Genomic DNA, 17,385 nt, shown 5'->3' with positions numbered 1-17,385 from the left:
TAAGATCTAGAAAACGTTTTTAAGACGATCTAAAAAACGTGTTTAAGACGATCTAGGAAACGTTTTAAAAACGCCGCAAAAAATCCCATTTTTAAAATAAAAATATTTCATTGCATCGTCTTTGAAAAGACGTTTTCTAAACGTTTTTAAGACGTCATGCAGGATCTCTTTTTTTAGCTGTTTTGTTTTTGCGCATGCAATTATAATAGTGCACGTTTTTAGGAAGCCCTCTCTATTATAGTAATTAGAGTTACTTTATTCTGTAATTACTATTACAGAGTGAGCGCTCAGTAGATTCACAGACAAAAGTGGTCATGTCATACTTTATTATGTAAAACGGCAACGATTCCAGTACAGCATAGAAACGTAAAAACCACGAATAGAGATATAGCATGCGACTAAATATCATTATTCAGAAGCGGCAAAAGATAAAAAATATCGCGGTAATTAAAATGCAGATATATGTTATCCAACCTTCAAGAACACTTTTTGTTGCACGATTCATCATTCTGAAAATTGTTGTCAAACAACTAAGAGTGCAATATGACAAAATTTGGGATCTGGCACAGCCATTCTGCAATATGTAAGCGTCGTCTCATTAGCTTTACTTAAGCAAACGCAAGGATGAAGTGAAGAGAAATTGTCGAAAGGGAATGTCGCTGAAGCCAACGACTCGACAAGGGGACTAGTTTTCGTCAGGCAGGGGCGTAGCCAGAAATTTTTTTCGGGGGGAGTGGGGTTCAACCATACGTTATGTATCGTTTGTATGTGTGGGTGTATATAAACGCGAGCAAAATTGAAAATTTTCGGGGGATTTGAACACCCCCCCCCTTGGCTACGCCCCTGCCGCCAGGGCCCTGACGAAGACAAGCATTCATGATGAAATGTTTCCTCAACGCTTCATCTTCCGTTGAACTTTTTTTCTTGTAGGAAGGAGAGAAAGAGAAGGAACACAGGATAGGCAGGGAGGTTAACTAGCGTCCAGTTTTCTATCCTAATCATGGGAGGAGAATGAGGGAGTAAAAATAGAGAGAAAGAGACACATTTCAGAATACACACACAGAGGAGTGTTTCACAGGTGGTCACTCAATTTTGTTGCCTTGAAGTACTGCTGGAGGGCTCGTGTGGTTTTCTGGGCTGATGTGCTATGAAGACAGACTCCCAAGACCTTTCCTTCGGGAAAAGGCCGACCATCAAGTCTCCTGAAGGCACACTGGCACACTGGAGAGTCCGGCGATGTGTTTGAAATAGCATACAGCGGCACAAATAATGATCGATAGTCTCTAAACAGTTGCAGTTATCGCACATTGATGAATCTGCCCTACCAATCCGATAGGTGAATGAGTTAGAAGACGCTACACCGAGCCACAGCCAACACAGCAACAAAACAAAAATACGCGGACAGTAGAAGTGGACAGGACAGCGCTTACTCCTGTGCACTTCTACTGTCCACGTTTTTTTTTTCAGTCTGCTTCAACCTAATTTTCCAAGCATGAACGTAAACCAACAGGCCCAACTCACCATCTTGCTCCAACACAGCATTCTAAGCAGGAAAAGAGGCATGCATCAAGCACCTGGTGTGTGCCTCCCTTCGTTTCAAAACGATCATTCAGTAGCGCTCCTCAAGACCACAGTTAGTGGAAATCGACTCCAATGTGTTGAAATCACTAATAACTAAACAAAAGTGCAAAATAATATTGGGCCCGCCCAGCCAACAATGCGCAATGAAAAAAGAACGTAAATTTCATTTCATTTCATTTCATTTATTACACCTTAAGGACCCGAAGGCATTACATAAGGGGGGGGGGGGCATACACAATTTTCTAAGCAGTATGATACAATAATTGGTAAGAAATCAAATCAAACAAAATAAAGAGAGCAAATAAATATAGCATCGGGTACGTACACAAGGAAAATTTCAACATCCTTTGGTAGGCGCACATTAGAAAAAATAGGAAATACACAGGTTTTGCAAAAGTAAAATAACTGTAATTGGTAACAAAAAAAGGAAAAGAGATACAAATGTAGCATTTCGTACACAAGACAATTCAACATGCTATGGTAGGCACCTATTGTTGGACAAAATGGCAGGTGAGTTTTTCCCGAAATTTTTCTCGATCTGAACAGGAAGCAATGGCGTTAGGTAGCGTGTTCCACAAGATTATTGCGTGTGGGAAAAGAGAGTTATTCATCGCCGCTGTGCGACCACTTATGTGTGCAATGGGACATGTGTGAGCCAATCTCGATGATGTTCGTACAGGTGGAATAAGAAGCGTATGTCTTGTGGGTGACTGATAAAAGAAGCAATGGAGCAGGCAAAGACGAGCAATTATGCGACGTGATTCAAGGGCTGGAAGTGATAGGGTGCGCTTCAAAGCAGTTATACTAATGTATGGTGAGTATTGGGATGACATAAAACGCGCTGCGCGGTTTCGCACTGCTTCGATTTCATCTGTAAGATATGATTGCGATGGGTGCCAAATGAATGACGTGTACTAGAGCTTCGGTCTCACATATGTTAGGTATGCCAGCTTCTTTATGTCAGCGGATGCAGATTTCAGATTGCGACGCAGGTAACCAAGTGTACGTGATGCCTGATAACAGATTGTTTGGATATGTGATACCCATGATAATGATGGTGTTAGGTACACTCCTAAGTACTTCTAATTTTCGGCTGAGCGGATGGGAGACGAATTTATGTGGTATGTATGGTTAATCGTAGTGCGTTTTCGCGAGAATGAGATTAGTTTACATTTCGATAAGCTTAATGGCATGGACCACTCTTTACACCATGTAGCGATATTGTCTAAATCATGTTGCAGAGTAATGATGTCATCCGAGTTGTGAATTGGGTTATAAAGAACGCAGTCATCAGCGAAGAGGCTTAATTTTGATTTTATGTTTGCGGGAAGGTCATTGATATAGATTAGAAACAGCAATGGAGATAAACCTGCACCTTGAGGAACACCCGACGTTACGCTAGTGAATCGAGAGTTACTGTTATTGGCGGTAGTGAATTGAACGCGACCTTTGAGAAAGTGTTCCAGCCAACGAATTAAGTTTTGACCAATACCTAATGAAGCGAGCTTAATGAGTAAATGTGTATGAGGTACCCGGTCGAATGCTTTGGAGAAATCCAGAAATATTGCATCTATCTGAAGGAGCTTGTCCATATAATGAAGTAAATCGTGCGTAAATTCTGCCAATTGTGTTTCACAGGAGCGGTTCTTGCGGAAACCAGGCTGTTGTGGGTAGAAAAAATTAACCGATTCGAGATGTGCCATTACATTGGAAGCGATTATGTGTTCGAGCAGTTTCGATGGAATACTAGTAAGGGAAATAGGTCTGTAATTGGTGGCAATTTCTTTTTTTCCAGATTTAAAAATATTTTGCCTATTTTCCAATCGTTGGGAACGACCGAATCTTGCAAGGATTGGTTGAATATCAGGCAAAGTATTTTACTAGAGACTGCGATGGTATTTTTAAGGAGCTTACTATTAATGTTGTCGCAGCCTGCTGATGAACCCATTTTTAGGCCGTTTATCAGTTTGCATATGCCATCCGGGGTTATTTGGACATCGGGCATAACTGTGGAACAAAAGTCAGCTATGCGTTTGCCGTTACACATGGAAGTGACAGTGAAAACAGACGAGAAATAATTATTAAGGGTGGTTGCGCACTGGTCGGATTTGATAGGTTCGTCAACTTCGTTAATGAGCTGAATGTGGTTTTGTTGAGCTTTGGCCGAGATGATACTCCAAAATTTTCTGGGGTTAGTATGCAGTATTGTGAGCAAATCGGAAGAAAAAAATTTGGCTTTCGCTTCGTCTAAATCTTTGAGATACTGTTTTGCACACTAGTAGTAACGGTCCCATAATTCAGGGGATTTGTTTGTTCCGGTCATTCTGTACAGGCGCTTTTTCCTATTCAGAAGAGGTTTGAGATGCTTGTTAAACCACGGATTATTATTGTGAGTTTTCACAAGGATTGTAGGTACATATTTATTTTTTAGGGTTGTCATAATGCTTTTATAGAGTTCCCAGTTGGCGTTAACGCTGCGTGTTGTGTATGTGTTCTGAAAGTTACGAAAAAAAAAACACTCCAGTTCTTCATTTATAAGATCGTAATTGCCTTTGTTATAGTGAGTTATACTAATTTATAAGATCGTAATTGCCTTTGTTATAGTCAGTGACTAGTTTGTTTGATGGGGACTTTTTCTGTTTTGTTACCGAGATGATTTTGTTACCGAGCTCAGGTAAAGCAGTTATACTACATATGCCGTCGGGGCAATTGGTTAGCAAGAGATCGACCGTATTGTCGCCTCTAGTGTGACATGTTATAACTTGGTGGAAATTGAAATCTAATGTTAAGTCAAGGAACCGTTTTGATTCATTAGACGGAGATCTGTGGCATACTGTGAGAAGAGGCCAATTGATGTTTGGATAGTTGAAGTCCCCAAAGAGGAAGATTGGAGAATTAGGGAACGTCTTTTTTTATGTTGTCTAGCGAGCAGCTAAGATAGTTGCAAAAAAGTGGCTGGCTTTCTGGGGGCCCGTAGCAGATCCCAAAGATAGATTTCAGGGGTGAGTTATGTAGGCATATTCACGATAGCTCTAACTCGTTATCATGACAAACGAGGGATGACTGTAAGTTATTTTTAATAGCTATGAGTACGCCACCACCTCTCCTGTCGATTATATCATGACGATAAATAATGAAATCTGATGGCAGGATTTCGTGATCTCTGATGTTTTCATTCAGCCACGTTTCCGTGTGATAAATGATATCAGCATCTGTGTCTGAGATGTAGCTACAGAGCTGATCGCGCTTAGGTACAATACTTCGTATGTTAGTGAATGCAACGTTAAGAAAAGAACATGTTTGGCGGCTCGGAATAGAGACCGGGGTGAGATTAATTAGATTGCGTCAATTACTTCCTTTGGTGGCACGGTCGCGCACATATCTGTTGCTTTCTGAGACACGAGAGCACTCCTTCACGCTATCAGTTTCTTTGTCATAGAAGTAAGTGTTTTTGCCCACGTGAAGGCGATCGAGTGCCAGTTTGAAGGGGCGTTTCTGGGGGTGTATAAACTTGAGCAGCTTTGACCGCGCGAGACGGGTGGTAGGTGCGAAATCCTCCCTCACGGCATAGTTAGTATCTTTTAGTTCATGGCCACAGGCCAAAATTTTCGCTTTAGTCTTGAAATTATTTAATTTGGCAATAATGGGTCGTTTTTTTCCGGAGAGAATTTACCAATACGATGTGCGCGTTCAATACTTCCCGCGTCTAGTTGTAACTTCAGGTTGTTCAAACACATTGTCACGACTTCTTGCTCCGAGGTATCCCATGATTCGTTTTCTGAGTCGTCAATACCAAGAAAAAGCAGATTGTTTCCGCGTGGCCTATTGTTTGCGTCGATACTGGCAGCTTTAAGAACTTCTATGTCACTTTTAATTTGCTCTGTATCGTTTGTGCTAGAGTCAATTACTGCATCATTTTTTGTTGATTCAAGCAAGGTTACACGGTCGTTCAGTGACGAGAGCAGTTTTTCTTGCTCGGCCTGCGCACTCTTGAGGTTTGCTGGCTCGGAGCGAATTGTCTTTTGTTGTTCTTCTATTTTCTTGATTGCAGTTAGTATGAGTTCTAGCTCGCGCGTTCCAGTTGGGCCGGGATTAAGTTCCACATAACCAGAAAGTAATAATAGTATCTGGCACAAAAATTTCAAGGTAGCAGCATCGCGACACAGACTGATTACGCGACGCCATTTGATGTCATAGGGGCACGACACCGTAACTAAGAATGGATCGTTGGCTACGAAATTCTTTTGAGACCAATGTAACTAACCTGGAAGGTTAGCAGTGGTGTAAGCATTTTGGGGCTTGCGATGTCGCGCCCCGTCTGAGCTGCGTATCTCGTCCGATTATGTAGATCCCATCCAGGTACCATGGTTGATGACGTCGTCGATGAGCAGCGTGGCCAGGCGAAGCGTAGTGTTCGCGCTGGATATGGGTCTGTCGCTACGTTCGGTGGATCGGCTGGTAGATGGGTGATGGCGTAGTCCACTTCATGCTGAGCGGACGCCAGTTGTTCCGGCGGAAGGGCCACGAACAGGGACAGGCTGTTCGGCAGCAGGCTAATCAGCATCTGGAAGGTTAGCAGTGGTGTAAGCATTTTGGGGCTTGCGATTTTGGGGCTTGCAAAATCACTGTTGCTGAAGTGTATTGCTCACAAAATGAAACGTTTAGGAACGTTCTTACAACATGCCTCTGTTGGAACATTTCTCACAGAAAAAATGTTGGCAAAAAACTCTGGCATCATTACAGAAGTAAGACTAGACGTTGGGAACAAAAGGCGCCATTTTAGACGTTAGCTAAAAATATTTGTGGATGCAGCATCCGTGTTTCAAACGGCGCCCACTAATGAAGTAACGGTTTCAGGCTTCGAAATGCAGCGTACAAACTTATCACAGAAATTATGGTCTGACATCCCTAGAGAGCACACAGTTAAGTTAAAATGTGCCAAGGCTAGCAGAAAATGTGAACATTGTAAATCACAGTGACATATAACAAAAAGTACAACTAAACCAACTATAGCGCGAAAACAAAATGTATGAACAGAAAACTAATCGAAACGACCACAAAAATTACAATGAATGAGCCACTTACTAAAATGAATGAATAAAAATTAGGAATATGAAAATACCAGCCTGATAAAAAAACATCTTTCTTTTATAATGCCCAGTATTAGAAAATGTCAGGCTAAAAGAACAAATTAATATAACGATAAGACACATCAGCTAAAGAAATTGGGACTCTTCCCCATTTTTTACTCAATAAGCACACAGCTGTAAACTCAGAATTGCCAGTGGCTGGTCAGGGCATTGCACTTCGTACATCACATTGCTCAGTGTCAAAATATCACAATGTGTGGAAAGTCAGTCTGAACACATGGCTTCATCACAGGTACTTGATGGAAATCACTAAGCACATCCGGAAGTCTGCAAAGAACACTACAAATAGCAGACACACGAAAGTTGTTGTGCCATGAGCAGCACGGGGCAGCGTTCCACGTCAAATATATTTTAGCACAATAGCCCTAGTGCGGTTTCTTGAAGATGCCGACAAACAAAGATGCTCAAAAAAGTTAACTGCTTTACAAACTGTGACCTTTTGTTTTTGAAAGTTTCCGAGGAAAAGGGAAAAATGTCAATCTCTTGATATCCATCTTTTTTCATACTAAGACCTGTCAGTCAGCCCATCAAAAAGAAGAAAGTAATAATTTAATTGGTGTAGCCTTTGTTTCTAAACATCTAGGGAAGTACCACCTGCAATAAATAGGAGAAAAGATCATTTCATTATTTGTTATTATACCTAGAGGACGGTGTGAAAAGATGAAAACTCGATAACACCGTACGGCGACAGAAAGCCGGCCTGCAATATTTAACCAGGCACAAGAGACGCGTAAGAGAACCTCTTGGTTCTGCTAAGAGCTGCCGTCTTTACCGAGAAAGGAGGAGGTTAACAGAGTAGGGGAAACATAAATCACAAGTCCGGAAGCGCATCGAGATAGTCAAGGCAGCACTGACGAAAAATGCCGAACTCCTCCCCGTGAAACGCATCTTTGACTCTCATGCCCTCAGAAATTCGCAACTAACAGGAAAGCGTACCCAGCCTCTCGTTATATGCAGCTAGTACTTTTGAAGAAACCATGAACCAGTACGCTGTCGCTGTAAAGATTCTCTCATCCACAAACTTCAGTGACACAATAAAACAGATGACACATGCCGTAACTTCCAACAATGCAGTTTTAAAATTGGGTGCGCGAAGCTTTGCGTTCGTTCATGGCCATTGCGCATGCATTATACGCTACGTACGCAACAAACGCTATCTGCGTATCCCATTGTAAAACTGGCTACTTCGCATGCGTTGTACGCCATCCTCTTGCGTACTCACGTTAAGTGGTGGAAATAGCCTATGCGCCCAACGAACGCTATCTTTGCGTACCCCATTCTAAAACTGCTTCTTACGCGGCACACGTAGCTTAAGCGTGTATCTTGAAACTACCTCATGAAGCGGCCAAGAAAAGACAGTCATTTTACTGAAATTAGGTTAACAAATAAAAATATGGGTTTCGCTCATGTTCGTTCGAGCATGAACGGAAACCATGACGTGCATTTACGTTTAGACAGCTTTATCATGTATGCTGAATAAATTTTGCAGTAACATACTGCTGAAACATGTCGCACATGCAGCCCGTGATGCGATGGAAGACGCTTTTTCATTTGCCATATAGTTCTCAAATAGTGAGCGCAAATGCAGTAAAAATTAACGTACCTTCAAAAATGACAGAAGCCCGTGGTTTACAGTATCCGCGAATCCACAGAAAACTAATCGCACATCAAAGTAACCACGCCCGTCCCTCAAAGTAACCACGCCCAAAGTAACCAAAGTAACCACAAAGAAATCAAAATAACCACGCCCGAAAGGAAGTTGCGAGAGCGTCCCGCGCGCAAGCTGATGAGTGAATTTTTCCGCAGAGAATCTTACGGGACTCTAACCGTCAGTCAGCGTAACAGTCGCTCCACAGAGACATACTTGCATTCAGGTCCAGAAGTTTTAACACGCAGCGAAGTAGTTTTTTCACAGCTGCGTTTATAGCCTCCACAAACGACGACACAAGCACGAAATATAGCAAAAGAGTGCATGACCGGTGAGCTCGACTGCCCATGCGAAATCGCCGAGCTTAATTGACATTGCAGAAGCAGCGGCCGCGCGGATGGATACAGTCAGCTCTAAGGCCTTCGTGTGGAAGTTAGACGGTTATCGCTGCGAGTAAATTACAGTAAATTACGTAAAGTTTACTGGTTAACAAACTTTGAAGCCTTCATTGTTGCTGATGCAATGTAGACACCATACGCCTTTATCCTTTTGCGCGTTACTTTCTTTATCGCAATGAGAGATGGCGTGCGCAGGCTCGAGTTCGAATTTCAATTCGCGGTGGTTCATACATGCCCATGCATGCATGGGCCAAGTGGCGCGCGCTCCCCTGCTGGGCGACAAAACGTCTTATAAAGTGCGTGTTCTAGCACGAACAAGACGTTTTTAAAACGTCGAAATTGGTTTAGGATCGAACAAACGTCTTGAAATATACGTTCCAGACCAAAACGGTCTTTAAAAATGCGTGTTCTAGACGTTATCAAAAACGGATATATTACGGATTTTCTGTGACGTTTTTAAAACGTCGAAATTGATTTAGAATCGAACAAAGGTCTTGAAATATACGTTCCAGACCAAAATGGTCTTAAAAATGCATTTTCTAGACGCTATCAAAAACGGATATAATACGGATTTTCTGTGACGTTTTTAAAACGTCGAAATTGGTTTAGAATCCATTTTATCCCATTTATCCCTAAAAAAACGTTTTCTAGACCATGTGTGCTACCTGGGATTAGAGTATGGTCAAGAGGCGTATAGGTTCCATGTATAGAATACCTAGTGGGAGAAGTATTTAATGACTCAAATCCAAAACCAGTATAGGCAGTTGTAGTGCCATTATCGGTGTCCAGTAAATTGATATTAATATCAACAAGAAATAAAACATGCTTATGCTCAAGAGATATGCCATGAAGAAGCTTGGACAGCCCACTACGAAAATCAGGAACAGATGAAGATGGGGAGCGGTAGATGCAACCAAGGATAATAGTACCATTCGGCGATTTCTGCTGTATATCACTTTCAATCCATACCGAGTCACACTGATGTACACGAAGGGCAAGATCTGCCCTACGTTTATAAGGAATGTCTGGTGAAATAAATATAGCATGCAGAACCACCATGGCGATCTGAAATGCGGTGGCAGTATTCAGCTCGGTATTATTGCGATAGAAATTATACAGGCAGTCTCGTCTGGTATATATATAAAAGTCCCAAAGAAAAATTTATTCAGAAAAATGCTTCCGAAGGCGCTAACTACTATGCCACAAAACGCAGATTCTTCAGGTATCTAACGGCGAGCGTTATATACACACCCTTTACCGCTGACAGTACTCCGAGTCGCTCAAAGCGCCCGGTCGCGCGCTCTATCTCGACAGACATCAGGAGACGGATAGTAAGCTTGCTGTGCTTTCAACGCTTGCTCCACGTTTAGAGAACAGACAGCAAGAACACCGCTTCGGTCCTTTGAACGGCCGTATTCTCTGAAACCAGGTTCTCTTGAGTTACGCGAGATTCGATTCAAAAGAATTAGCTGCTATCCTTACTTCGTATAGGACTACATTTTGTTGTTATCGTATGCATTGCTTCGCTCTTCAGCGAACCTGTGATCTTTTTCTGAAAAGTATATTGTAAAAAAAAGTCTACAGTATAATGCAAAATACTATGTAGGCGCGTCTGCCAGATGCCTTCCTATATAGCAGGGGTCTCAAATTCACCTCAGCGAATGGGCCACAGTGACGAAAACGACTCCCGCGAGGACCAGGGCAGCGACGACGGTAGGAGGTGGAAGAGGGAAGGAGTAGGGGGTACAAAATATCAGCTAAGGATGCCATTTGAGAGAAGACCTTTTCCACTTTCATATATGGGTCATTTTTGAAGGGATTTGGCGCCATGATTCCAACAACATGCCGATACCTTCTCCAAGATGACTAAAATGTGTACGCCGATTCTGATTCTGAAATATAGATTTGTTTCCCGGTTATGATGGTGGCCGCAGGGGGTGCCTCTCGAAAAAAAAAATGCTTTAGACGAGTCATGCCTATGCAGGTCATTAAAATATTTATGAAATAAAATAATGGCAGCAAGACAGACCAAGACAGATGTGCGGGCCGCGTGCCGCTAGCATGAGGTCCGTGGGCCGCGTGTTTGAGACCCCTGTTATGTAGCCACCATTTCATGTTTTTTTTCTTTTATATGTGCTACATCAGGATTAATCATTGCGACACGACGGCATAGGAGCAAGTTACGATAGACGAAAACAATAGAAAATAGCACTCGGGGAAACAACCATCCAAGGCAATTGACAAAGTTACCAATGTTGAATATATTGTCAATGTGTCAAAAGCCATTTGCTACTCGTCCGACCATACGTATGACGTTCCGGAAGAAAGGAGTTGCTGAAGCGGCGCCGCAATGGTGGTGAAGCCGCATATGAAGCGCCGGAAGTAAGGAGCGAGGCCAAGAAAGCTGCGGAGCTCTTTCGAACGGTGAGGCGTTGGGAAGCGAAGAACGGCGGCAATCTTGTCGGGGTCAGGCCGAATTCCGTCTTTGCTTACGAGATGTCCAAGTACTTTAATAGTTTTGCTTGCAAAGTGGCACTTTTTGGTATTCAGCTGGAGACCAGCAGCTGCGAAACACGTCAGAACTGCGTCTAGGCGCTGCAAGTGCTGTTTGAAGGTTGAAGAAAATATGACTACGTCGTCAAGGTAACATAAGCATATCTTGCACTTAAGGCCCCGCAGTACAGTGTCCATCATTCGTCGAAATGTTGCTGGCGCAGTGCAGAGCCCGAAAGGCATGACGTTAAATTTGTAAAGCCCATCAGGCGTGGCAAAGGCAGCTTTTTCCTTATCGTCCTCGTGCATGGGAATTTGCCAGTACCCGGAGCGCAGGTCAAGGCTTGAAAAATATGCCGCTCATTGGAATGAATCTAAGGCATCATCAATGCGAGGCGAGGGATATACGCCTTTTCTGGTTATTTTGTTCAAGACACGGTAGTCAACGCAGAATCGCACCGAGCCGTCTTTCTTGCGCGCGAGAACGACAGGTGAGGACCAAGGGCTTGCGGAGGGGCGGATGATATTTTTCTTGTGCATATCGGCAACGTGCTTGTCGATGATCTCGCGTTCGCTGGTAGATACACGGTATGGTCGGCGGCGGACAATATAGAAGCTCCATGAGTGTGTATGCGATGAGCTGCCACCGAAGTCTCTCCTAGAATAGGGGAATGTATGTCGAAGGAAGATTTATGCTTCGACAACAACGCTAGCAGTTCATCTGCTTGCGGCGGAGTCAGATCCGTGCTGATTGTATTGGCGAGAGCCGTAGTAGCAGTAGTATCTGTAAGTGAGCGTGGTTGCGCCGCATCAGTATTCGGAGCCACTACAGAGAGAGGTTGTGTATGTGTACGAAGCGTTGTCGGCAAAAGATGAAGGCGGAAGCATGAGAAAGAAAGTCCCATCTCAAAATAAGCATATAAGCGCAGGAAGTCAACAAGGTGTATAGAATATGGTGCCGGATCCCATCAATGAAAACATGAACGGTGTACTGCGCTGTCGGCCAAATCGTAAAGTCATTTGCGCTACGTAAGGGAGTGCCATTATATGGTGTAGTAACCTTACGTAGACGATGGCACAAATCCGCATGAGTAACAGAAATAGAGGCCCCTGTGTGTACCAATGCTTGAATAGGCACCCCTTCCGCATACACTAATAACAAATTGGCCGGGCCCTCTGGAGGTTTTGGTGTTTGTCCGAGTGATGCAGCTTTCACTCCAAAAACTGCACCACCTACTTTTCCGAGCGGTATTCAGAGGTAGGGGTGACCGGCTGTAGAGGCGATGGTGAGCTTCACAGAGGGGAAGGGGAGCGGCGGCGTCCTGGACGGTACGTTCGAGGTGCATCGGGAGGAAAGGGCGGTGAGAAGGAACGTGTTGAAACGCGGCGCTGGTACTGGTTAGCAGAGGACGACGAATCTCTTTCGTAAACATCGTAGGCGCGGCATTCGTCCTGCTGGCGCTTGCGACAAAATCGTGAGATGTGGCCTCGAATGCCATAATAACAACATATTGGGCAAGATGAGCGCCAGGGGGTGCAAAATGCAGGAGCAGGTGGGACAGGTGAACGTGGTGCAAATGCTGCTAAGTTGGTCTGAGCAGGCACAGGATGCACACGTTGAACCAAGGCAGGTTGCATGGCAGCGATTGGCGCATACGTCGCGGGCGGAGTTGGTGGCGTCGGAGTGTCAGATGTGATAGCGCAAGCCATGGAGGACAGCTCATTTTTGATAATGTCGCGCAGACTAGTAGCCGAGGAGTGAGGCTGAGGGGTGGCGGACATGACAGTCCTTGCGCTTGAAGCTCTTCGCGAATCAGAGTGCGAATCAGCGTACGCAAATCCGCCCCTGAGGAAGGTCGGATGTCACAGGCGTCCGGGTGCAAACGCATGGCTTGTAGTTCGTCAAGATGCTGGCAAGTCGTGACGACGTCCTCGACGGTGCTGGGGTTTTTGAGGGCCAGAGTGTTGAAAGCGACGTGGCCTATCCCTTTGAGGATGTGTCGAACACGATCAGCATCCGTCATAGCCAAGACTACGCGGCGGCAAAGGGCAAACACATCTTAGGTGTACGAAGTGTACGTTTCCCCTTGGTGTTGTACGCGTCCGTCGAGCTTTCTATTCAAGACTTCAGAATGAATGTTGGGTGTCCCGAATATTATTCGGATTTGTTGAGCGATGGTAGGCCAATCGGCGAAGATGTCCTCGTGATTAAAAAACTACGTTTTCGCTACGTCTGACAGATATAATGCGACGTGGCGAAGTTTTTGAGGATTGTCCCAGTGGTTGTACATACTGGTCAAGTCGTACTCCTTCAGCCATACTTCGACATCGTCGCATGGGAGACCGGAGAAGATAGGTGGGTCCCACCGCAGGGTGGTGATGGTCCATGCGGGGGCCGGTGGTTGGGCGGGGCTGCCGGATGGTCGAGGCAGCGTTTCTTGGGCCATGACAGCGGATAGGCGGAGCAAGCGGCGCCCGAATGAAGCTCCAGGGGAACTCGACGCCGTAGAGGACGTGCGGATCGAAAGCAGCCTCCACCACTCTGAAATACAGCAGCGTACTCGTGATCTCGATGCCTTTTATTCAGCAGAGCATCCTGACCAACACTCAGAACGAAGGTGATGCTCACAGTGATGATGATTATATAAAGGTGAAAAAGATGAAGGAGTAACGTTGTAAATATTGTGCTCACAATATCAATGCCATATATATATATATATATATATATATATATATATATATATATATATATATATATATATATATATATATATATATATATATATATATATATATATATACGTCCTACGTGTCCCGCGTAGGTGTTCGTGTTGTCTTCAGCGCCCCAAACAAGCTTGGAGCCATGTGCCGCCAAGTGAATTCTCGTGAACACAGGACGCCGACTTGCACCAAGAAACACGTCACGTCCTTCGTCGAATGCCAAAGGAACGTCGTGTACGAGATCCCCCTGACGTGCGGACTGGTGTACGTCCGTCAAACGGGGCGGTGCCTCAACGAACGTCTAAGGGAACATAAGGGCACGTTAAAGAGTGGTACGGGAAGCAACTTGGCACTTCATTGCATCAAACAGTGCGCGTCAGCCCACTGCGTACCTGAGCTGGAGAAGACGCGAGTACTTAAAAGATATAGAAGAAAACAAGAGCGTGAGTTATTTGAAGCATATGTCATCAACAAGTTGGGCAGCAGATGCATCAGCAAGCCGTCTCTTGACCTATTTACATGTGAAATAGACTATCTCGATGGTTAGTGCGGTAGGCCATTTTATCTGGTTTTATCTGGTTTTACTATGTGGCAGTGTTAGAGGCAACACGAGGTGCTTTTCATAGCTTTATATTTGCAATCGACGCAAAATAAAGTTCAGTTGCGAGGGCGCCTCTTTCCTGTCACCTTCTTTCTTACCAATTCGCACGCGGCGCTACACCCAAAAACCTGCAATGAAATACCAACTAGCCTGCATTGACACCCTTGTCCAGTATAAAGCACATCACACAATGCATTTGAGGCGGTCCGAAAAAAAGAAGTATTAAATGTTGAGGTGCGAATGCAGAATTTCAGTGACCCCATCTAGTGAATGGTTCGCGATTTCAAAATCCTTGTGATCCCGCAAAGCATGCACTAGAGTCTGCAAAGGCTGGTTAGCGGCAATAAAATACTTCAATTCATGTATTTCTAGAGCGGCACACTTGCTGTTTGAAGTATAATTTTGTGACTCTCCTTTAGCGGTTACTCGACGAGTGTCCTTGTCACGTACTTGTCCCACCGCAGAGAAATATTTACCTTCACAAGTGAAGTCTCGTGCTTTCGTTCATCAATAGTGTATGGATGGATGGATGGATGCTATGAGCGTCCCCTTTATTACGGGGCGGTGACATGTCTGCCACCATGCTCGAAGAAAAAAGAAAAAACTTCCTTATTTCATGCTGGCCTGATACCTTATCTACATTGATTAAATCTATGTTATTATACAAAAAATATTATAAATTCACGGTCTATCTCTCTGCCTCTTAAGTCAGAATGACCTTATTTTTTTCCCCATTATTTATTTTTGTACTTTATCTCCAGTTTTCTGCCACCAATACTCTAACCGTCTGTTACTTATTTCTATCGCGGGCGTGTTCAGCTTTCCATTGTTGTCCCTAAAACCCAAGGCTTCATGTAGACTCGTGCCCACACGTATACCTGGGTGAATATCGCCACATTCAATCAGTACATGTTCTGTCGTTTCCTTACTTCCCCCGCAGCATGTACATTGTTCTTCTTCGTTACTGAATCTCGCTTTATAAGTACGCGTTCTAAGGCAGCCCGACCTTGTTTCAAACAGTAAAGCGCTTCCCCTTGAATTATCATAAAACCTTTCCCTCCTTGTTTCGTTTTTTCCCTTTCGGTAGTTACTCAGAGCCGGCTTCTTTTCCATCGCTGTCATCCAATAAGTCCTCTCCGCCTCCCTGACCTTCCTCTTAATGCTCCTTGTTGCCATATCGCCCGCACTGCTAGCCATATATTTACTGGTGAGCCTCCTAGTTCTTTTTCTCCACTGCGTGTCAACGCTTTTTCTATACAAATACCTGAAAACCTTATCTGCCCATCTACTCTTCTTCATTTTCCTCAGCCTCTCTTCGAATCTCATTTTGCTCTTAGCTTCCCTCACTTCAAAGCCTGTCCATCCCATATCACCCTTTACAGCCTCATTTGTCGTCTTCCCGTGAGCGCCTAACGCGAGGCGGCCCACGGTCCTTTGATTTACATCCATTCCTGATTGTACCTCTGACTTCATGCACACCACTGAGTTCCCAAATGTAAGCCCCGGGACTATCACACCCTTCCACAGCCCTCGAAGCACCTCGTACCTATTGTATCCCCATAAAGCTCTGTGCTTCATAATTGCAGCATTCCTCTTTCCCTTTGCTACCGATGCTTTCTCTTGTACCTCCATATATCTATCCCCCTCATTTACCCATACTCCGAGGTACTTGTACTCGCTTACCCTCGGTATTTTTTGGCCCTGTATGAAGACCGCATGGTCTTCGTGATCATTGAATACCATCAATCCACATTTTGTTGCACTAAATCCTAGTCCCAGAGCCTCACATTCCCTTCCGCATATATCTGCCAGTCGCTGCATATCATCTTGACTGTCCGCAAATAAGACAATATCATCAGCATAAAATAGAAACTGGAAGCTTCTGCTCAACCATCGTGCCGACCTGTTTGTGTGACAAATTAAATCCAATGTTGCTAAATTCTAGCGCTTTTTCCATCCTCACCATGTACAGCATGAATAACAGCGGGGACAAAGGACATCCCTGTCTCAGCCCCTTGCTAATTTCAACGCTGTCCTTGCTACTTATTCCTTCCCATTCTATACAAACTGTATTTTCTCGGTATATTTCCCTCAAAAGCTGTATACAGTCGTCCCCTATGCCCACTTCTTTCAATATATCCCACAAAATTTCCTGATTAACGTTGTCATACGCCCCGGTGATATCTAGATAAGCTACGTATAAGGGCCTGTTTTCTATTCTCGATATTTCTATACACTGGGTAAGAACAAACAGATTATCGTCTAACCGCCTGTCGATTCGAAATCCATTCTGAAGTTCTCCCAAAATATCATTTTTTTCTACCCACGCTTATATTTTTAATTTTACTGCCTGCATCGCCAACCTGTATAGCACCGATGTAATGGCTAGCGGTCTATATGAGCGAATGTTATCCTTTTCTCCCCTGCCTTTATAGATTAAGTTCATTCTACTTTATCGCCAACTGTCTGGTATTTCCCTCACCTGTAAGCACTTTTCTACGGATTTCAGCAGTGCTTCTTTAGTGTTATGTCCGAGTTCGTTAATGAGGCTGACGGGTACCCCATCTAAGCCCGGAGTAGTGCGCTTAGGAATTTTTCCTTCGGCCTTCTTCCAATTGAAATTCTCTAGTACTACATATTCGTCAGTTGCACTCCTTTGCGTACTTTTACTCACCGGGGGAATCCCCTGGGTGACCTTTTTAAACGAATCGGTTGTTAACTTTCGGATGTAACCTAGCGCTTCATGCCCTTCCAATTAATTTCCTCCTTCATCTACCAAACGTTGTTGCATTG

The 17,385-nt window shown here is 44.1% G+C and overlaps 1 protein-coding gene across 1 annotated transcript in view; it reads left to right on the top strand.

Annotated features, from left to right (window-relative positions):
- Window positions 1-6,043: 6,043 nt before the first annotated feature.
- Window positions 6,044-17,385, top strand: part of LOC119405712 (carboxypeptidase M) — a 73,556-nt gene continuing 62,214 nt past the window's right edge. The window contains exon 1 of the mRNA XM_037672551.2: window positions 6,044-6,152. Within this exon, the coding sequence (XP_037528479.2) occupies window positions 6,044-6,152 (109 nt within the window). The remainder of the gene's footprint in view (window positions 6,153-17,385) is intronic.

The sequence above is a fragment of the Rhipicephalus sanguineus genome, chromosome 9, assembly GCF_013339695.2.
Source record: "Rhipicephalus sanguineus isolate Rsan-2018 chromosome 9, BIME_Rsan_1.4, whole genome shotgun sequence".
NCBI classification, from domain to species: Eukaryota; Metazoa; Arthropoda; class Arachnida; order Ixodida; family Ixodidae; genus Rhipicephalus; species Rhipicephalus sanguineus.
This window is presented reverse-complemented; position numbering and strand designations above follow the sequence as displayed.